The sequence below is a fragment of the Monodon monoceros genome, unplaced genomic scaffold (genome assembly GCF_005190385.1).
Source record: "Monodon monoceros isolate NGI ecotype Baffin Bay Population unplaced genomic scaffold, NGI_Narwhal_1 Super_Scaffold_15, whole genome shotgun sequence".
In the NCBI taxonomy this organism is placed as follows: Eukaryota; Metazoa; Chordata; class Mammalia; order Artiodactyla; family Monodontidae; genus Monodon; species Monodon monoceros.
In genome coordinates this window covers 49,172,393-49,179,455 of record NW_021703771.1, presented here as the reverse complement: position 1 = coordinate 49,179,455, position 7,063 = coordinate 49,172,393, and the positions used below count along the sequence as shown (strand labels likewise).

Genomic DNA, 7,063 nt, shown 5'->3' with positions numbered 1-7,063 from the left:
AACGGGAGGGACCACAACAGTGAGAGGCGCTTGTACCGCAAAAAAAAAAAAAAAAAAAAACAAGCATTAGCAAACTTACTGAAAGTTCACAGTGAAGCAAAAATTAGCTGCATGGTCTATTGTGTGCCATGGCATCCTCTACAGAGTCTTATGGAGTTTTGAATGCAGGAGGCATTGAGAAAAGATGGTCAGAGGCAGTAGAAACAGAGATGATAAAAAAGATAAACTGAGTCACGAAAATGATAGGATTATTACAGTCTGAATAACAAATAATTAGGTTGGCACAACAATTTCTGGATTATTTTGAGAGGCTTTTGTATCTTTAACAATGATAAATGATATTTCAGGCCTGCATAAATGCTGTGTATTGCTGAGACAACTGTATTTTCTTTACCTGTATCTTGCAATCCAAAAAAGCAAATCTAAAAAAGAAAAGATTTTATTCAACTCTGAAGTGCATCTTATTCAAGGATATTTTGTAAAAACATGTGCAGAAACCTTCTCTGGGAAATTAAAGACTTTTGGAGAGACTGGAAGTTTTGCTTACTTACTTTACATTTAAAATTGCTATATCTTCCCGTTGAATTAATATTTTAAAATTATGAAGCGACATGCCATATTCCTAACAACTCTTTTTCTTAAATTTCATTTTTGCTGACACAAATATAGCTTCAACAACTTTTTCTTGGATAATATTCACCTAGTTTTTCTTTCCTCACCTTTTTAATGTTAACGTTTCTATGTTTTTAGGGTTTTTATAAATAGCATTTAGTTAGCTATTTAAAAATCTAATCTGACAGTTCCTTTAAGTGGAGCGTTGAGTTCATTTAAATTTAGCAATGTTCTGTACTTTATCTGTCATGTATCTCTGTATATTTTAAATTTTCCCATTTTTCTTATGCTTCTGTTTTCTTACTTGATTTTTTTCCCCAATTGATTGGGTTTTTGTTTTTCTATCCTTAAATCTCCTTATATCATTTTCCCTCCATTTTTTGAATTTAAGTTCTCTATATCTAGTCTTTTAATGGTTACATCTGAAATTTCACCATGCCTACCTGACCAAGTTTAATATCTTAAACTTCCTTCAGAAAAATTCAAGGATTGCAGAATACTTCAACTTATCATTATATTTGCTACTTACCCAGGGTTGTTTATAGTATTTTAATACTATGCATTTTCACCTTCACAAATTAGAATATTATAAATTACTTTTTTATACAGACAAGATTTACTGAGGTTTATTTAAATACATTACTCCCCTCACCCCCTTCTTGGCTAATTTTCCTTTTTGAATATCAGGTATTCTTTTAAGTTTTTTTTCCTTCTTCCAAAGGTATATCGTTTAGAACAGTTGTTTTCAATCTGTGCAGTTCAAATCTCCCCCCACTGTTCCCAAGAAAGCATTTTAGAAATATGTGGGGGACACTCTGTCATCACAATAATTTAATGGCATTTACTGGTATTTGTAGTGTGAGCTAGGGATGCTGAACATCTTGAAATACACAGGACACTCTCCCACACAAAAGAATTGTTCTGGTCCCCATATGACTTTCAACAGTCCTGCTGGACATTCATGTAGATTAAAAAGCTCTTGATAAGATTCTGAGTCCATGAACTGATTCCATTTATATAAAAATAATATTTGGCACAGTTTTAATACACTGACTTTTCTAAGAATGCAAAAACTATGTAAATAAATAGTATATCTTATTTTGTTCTGAATTTTACCAATAACAGTCTACCACTTCAAAAAATTACATCGCTAATGGCTATGTTAATCCTGGTGTCTGAATTGGCAATATAACTCACCTGTGTTAGTCTGAAAATGCAGTTGTCACATGCTGCTGATTCTACGCACATACAGGTATTGGCTTTTATAGCTTCGCCCACAAATAAAGGTACAAGTATGCCTACTCTGCCAGTTTGTTTTTTTCTTAATGTGGTAATAAGACAACCAAAATTGAGCATATATTTCACCAAGAAACATGCTGCTAGAGCTGGCAAAGATATATCATACTTTTGCTCCTGGAAGTAACAGCATAGACAAAGAAGTCATTGATCCTGGCTAACATGTAAAGTGAATCAGATGTTGTTGGACCAGGGGCATAAAATATAAAGCTGGATAAGGGAGAATTTATTGACATTGAACCACATATCAGTGATTTGGGATTGACTATTCTGTAGACACCAGGATCTGATCCTAACCAACACTAATGGTTGGTACCTTGCAGCTTGGACATGACCATGGACTGGGTATTTACCTAGATTGGAAACTGTATGAAGGACCATGATTATCCATTGCAACTTCCTGCAGACTGATCTTTATATATGATATCTCACGATTTAGTTCTGGAATCCCATTGTGTTCTACTACTTTCAAGACAAACCTCTAATCCCTTAAAAGTGCCAAATATGACCCTTTCCGATGTGGTCCATTTACTTCTCTAGACCCCTCTCCTCCTCTTTCTAATTCTAAAAATTCAAGTACCAGAATATGCTACACTCTCTCAGGTCCCTACCCTTTGCACGTTCAGTTTTCTCTTCACTTCTTTCCTTGACTCTTCTTTTGGGTTAAAAGGTGATTCTAGGTTTCCACAGCACCTACCTGGCGCATTTCTCTATCGTAACACTTAATTGCACTGTGTTGTAATCGCTGACTTCTTGTTTGTTAGAATGTGACAGCGTCCTCTTCTTCACAGCTCCTAGCAAGGTGCTTGGTAAAGGGTAGGAGTCAATAGGTGTTAGCTGTTTGAAGGAAAGATCATTGCAACACTTCAATACCATTCACTCAATTAAAACTTTTCAAGCTGCTTTCAGTTTCACTTCTATTATCTTTCTTTTATTAACCCCTTTCTCCTCCTACCCTTTTCTTCCCCCCACCTACAACCCTTTCAGCGAGCGCACCTGAAACTTCCTCTAGGAGCCCGGGCAAGTTGTCAAGCGGCCCTCCCTCCCATCTGGAAAGTCACGTCAACGTGCGGACGTCACGCGTAGCGGTGACGTCCCGCCGTCAAGTCCACCCGCAGAGGCTTTGGGATCTCTTTTTTGCTCTTAGTCGGTGCAGCTTGAATCTTCTTGGCCCGGAAGGGCGGCAGCGACGAGTTCCAAAGGCGGGACCTCGAGGATTCTTGTTTTCCCAACGCAAGGTAACTTGTTTTTCTGGACGACGCGCCGGCAGCCGAGGGCCCGCCCCTAAGCGCCTGCCGCGGTCTCCCGGGGAACGGCGCTGTGCGCCGGTGGGGGCTGGGTGGGGACGCGCTTGCGCAGGGCGCGGCGTTTTCTGCGACCCTCACCAAAGGGCATGGGCGTTTGATTCTGACAGAGGATGGCCCATGTCTCTGGCGAGGTCGAAGTGATGCTGCAGGCGATGCTGAGGCAGTTGTTCCAGAGTGTGAAGGAGAAAATCACGGGGGCTCCCTCCCTGGAGTGCGCCGAGGAGATCCTCTTACATCTGGAGGAAACTGATGAAAATTTTCACAAGTAAAATTCCTTTTGATTTCTTAAGCCAACAAACCAGCTGATCCAGAAAAGATCAAAATGTAGTTGGATAAAGAATGTTCACTTGGGGCTTCCCCGGTTGCGCAGTGGTTGAGAGTCCGCCTGCTCGATGCAGGGGACACGGGTTCGTGCCCCGGTCCGGGAAGATCCCACATGCCGCGGAGCGGCTAGGCCCGTGAGCCATGGCCGCTGAGCCTGCGTGTCCGGAGCCTGTGCTCCGCAACGGGAGAGGCCACAACAGTGAGAGGCCCGCGTACCGCAAAAAAAGGAAAAAAAAAAAAAAAAAAGTATTTTCACTTGATTGTTGTCAAAATAGCGCCCAAGTTGGAGGTTCATGATTTCCTTTATTTAATCAGATACCGAATTTATTTTATATTCTCGTTTTCCAAACCTAATGCTTCCTCTGTGTTTTTACTGACACAACCGACATATCCTAATTATTATTTTTTTTCTCCTGGGCAACATAGTAACATTAGTTGTAAATTATTCTTGTTCATTTGAGAATAATTCTATCATCCCAAGGGCTTTCTGTCACTATACCTCAAAAGCATTGAGTTCCCAAGATCCCTGTTGCTTTGCTGATCTGATCTTTCAGTGGCTGCACCAATTATGCATTTTGAGCACGACAGGAACACTCCAGAGAGATTAACTTCCTATGGAATAGCTTAAGTTCCTACAGAGGGATAAGGTGCATACTCAAATGCCTGTGATACATGTCGGGAGTGTAAGTGCTATAGAAGTACAGAGTGCTCTGGGTTTGGGAGCAGTAGATAGAAAGTTTTACCGTAGGAAGATAGGAAGATTTACCATTTGAGGTAAATCTTGAAGGCTATGTTTCCCTAGAGACGTGTGTTTTTCTTTTGATTTGAGTCATGTGTAATTTAAATTAAACCTCTCCATCGAAAAGTTTATCTCCAGGTGCCTCAATTTATTATTAGTAGTAATGATTTTTTTTTTTTTTTTTTTTTTTTTTTTTGCGGTACGCGGGCCTTTCACTCTTGTGGCCTCTCCCGTTGCGGAGCACAGGCTCCGGACGCGCAGGCTCAGCGGCCACGGCTCACGGGCCCAGCCGCTCCGCGGCATGTGGGATCTTCCCAGACCGGGGCATGAAGCCGTGTCCCCTGCATCGGCAGGCGGACTCTCAACCACTGCGCCACCAGGGAAGCCCCAGTAATGATATTTTTAATTAAGTGTTTGCCTTTCATTTTGATCTCATAGAAGATGACATTTAACAATTTTCTTGTTATGTTATCTTTACTGACTTTTGCATGCCCTGAAGTTCTTATCTGGAATTCCTACCTGCTTCATATGTGGGCATCAGGGGAATCCTTGAACCCTTTAATATTCTGAACAAAAGTTTGTGTTTACTTGCAGTTTTATGGGGAGAGCATTACAGTTTTCACCAGATTCTCAAGGGAGTTTTAAGAAGTGTGGAGGGAATTTTTTTGTTAATTAGTATTTCTGGTTATACATATGCTTTCTTTTGTATTTCCATGATTTTCCTGTTTATTCATTAAGTCCACTATTAAGAGCTGATATTGCATGATAATATTCTTTATTTTGGAGATACCAGAGACCAGCTTTTATTGGTTAGCTATTGATTTATTACTTAAACAGAGGAATATAGAAAAACTGCAACTTTCTCAAATTCAGTTTTGGTTGTTAATGTTTATTATACTCAGGTAATACTTATTTACCTCAAACAAATTCACATCAAGCATTAAATTTGGGGTTTAATTTCTGGTTTTTATTTCACATGTAAATACTTGTTTAAAATATTTTCAGATTATTGAGTTTTTGCTAGGATCATATTCTGGGAATTTGTCCATTTAATCTAGATTTTCAAATTTATTTGTATAAAGATTTTTGTTAATATCCTATTACTTTTTTAAATATTTCCAGTATCTATAATTGTCCCCTTTTTATTCTTTTTTAAAATTTATGCCTTTCCTCCTTTGTTCTCCATCTGTTCTGCTAGAGGTTTATCTAGACTAATTTTATTAGTCTTTTCAAAGAACTAGCTATTAACTTTGATTTTCCTTTCTATTATGTATTTATTTTATGGTTTTTAAAATTTCTGCTCTTCTTTATTCCCTTCCTGGGACACTTTTTAAAATTTGTGATGAATGTTTAACTCATTTGCAGCTTTTCTTTTTTTAATGTAAACATTTACGACTACACATTTGCCTATAAATATTGCTTTAGCTGTGTCAGTTTTTAAATGCTTTTCAAGTTAAAGTTGGATCATTCTTGTTCCTTTCAGCAGTGTAATGACTATTGTGTTAATTTTAACTCTTCTTCAACAGTTTATTAGATAGATTAAAGGCCTGCCGATTAATTGCAGTTAATATTTACTATTTAATAAAGAGATTTACTTGTGGCCTACCTAAAAAATCCCAGACACATTCAAATTATAAAAGTTTGTAGTCTTAAAAGTAAGATTTATAATTCTAAAAGTAGTTTGAGTAATTTTTAGTCTTAAAAATATAGATAATAAAATTCATGTGTTAGCTGCACTAGCCTGAGATCTGTGTCTTAGGAGGAAGGAACTCCTTATGAAGGAGGAAAGAGGAGGAGATGCTTGTGTTTGGTATTTTCGTAGTATCTTACAGTCTCAGAGTTTGATGAGATCCTAACTGTCAGTCCAGGTACTCATATTTTCATTTGTCTTTCTATTCACTGACCTAACTCTCCTTGAATGCTAAATGTTCTTGAGTCACTTAGGTATATGTTGCTTCCCGAAGTGTTTCATACACCAGAATTATCTGTCATCCCATCTCCACTATCAGAACATTGGCTCCTTAAATCCACCCAATGTTGTCCTGGTATAATAGCAAGAAAAATAATCTTATTAAATAGTTTTATAGGGGAAACTGGAATCTCTAGGCTATTGGCATTTTTGTAAGAAGCTGGCTGTTAAAACAATTGAGTCCATGAATGATGGAATTTCAGGTAGTATAATAAAGTGGGGGAAGAAAGCAGTCATTTGGAGAGAAACCATAGTGTAGGCAGAATGGCCCTATCTGGGGATTTGCCCTATCTGGGGATTTGCCCCACAGTGCAGCTGCCCTAACCTATCTCTGCTTTCCATAGCCTCTTTTATTATTATTTTTTAACCCTAAACTGTACACTTTCTCTAAAAGATCCAAGCTTTCTTTCTTTTCTTTGAAAGTGGCAGCTAGGATTTGAGGCTTGCAGGAGGGATGAGAGGTAGGGAAGAAGACATTGCTTTCATTATGTGTCTGTGTATTGTATAAATTTTTACACTTAGACTGGCTTCCTTTAAAAAAAAAACAACAGCCCTGTTTTTCAGTCTTGGTTACACTAGGATTGATTGGAGTTTGTTTAGAAAAACACTGATGATGAACTTTAACCATAAGTGAATCCAAATTTCCTGGGGGGCTTGGCAGAGGGGGAGTGGTAGAGACTGGGCCTTAGTATTTTTGGAAAAACTCTCTAGGTGATTCTAATATGCAGCCAGGGTTGAGAACCACAGAGCTAGAAAATACTTACTTGCATTTCAATGAGAATTGCTATATATATATATATATATATATATATATAT

The 7,063-nt window shown here is 38.1% G+C and overlaps 1 protein-coding gene across 7 annotated transcripts in view; it reads left to right on the top strand.

Annotated features, from left to right (window-relative positions):
* Positions 1-2,986: 2,986 nt before the first annotated feature.
* The window catches only part of TBC1D32 (TBC1 domain family member 32), a 185,340-nt gene continuing 181,263 nt past the window's right edge, over positions 2,987-7,063 (top strand). For 3 of the 7 annotated variants that reach the window (XR_003793726.1, XM_029224009.1, XM_029224008.1), the window contains exons 1-2: positions 2,987-3,146; positions 3,323-3,480. Coding sequence is in view for 5 of the 7 variants with exons in the window: in XM_029224009.1 (XP_029079842.1) it covers positions 3,326-3,480 (155 nt within the window). In the remaining 2 variants the exon portion in view is untranslated. The remainder of the gene's footprint in view (positions 3,147-3,322; positions 3,481-7,063) is intronic. The other 4 variants (XM_029224011.1, XM_029224010.1, XM_029224014.1 and 1 more) reach the window with 2 other exon arrangements.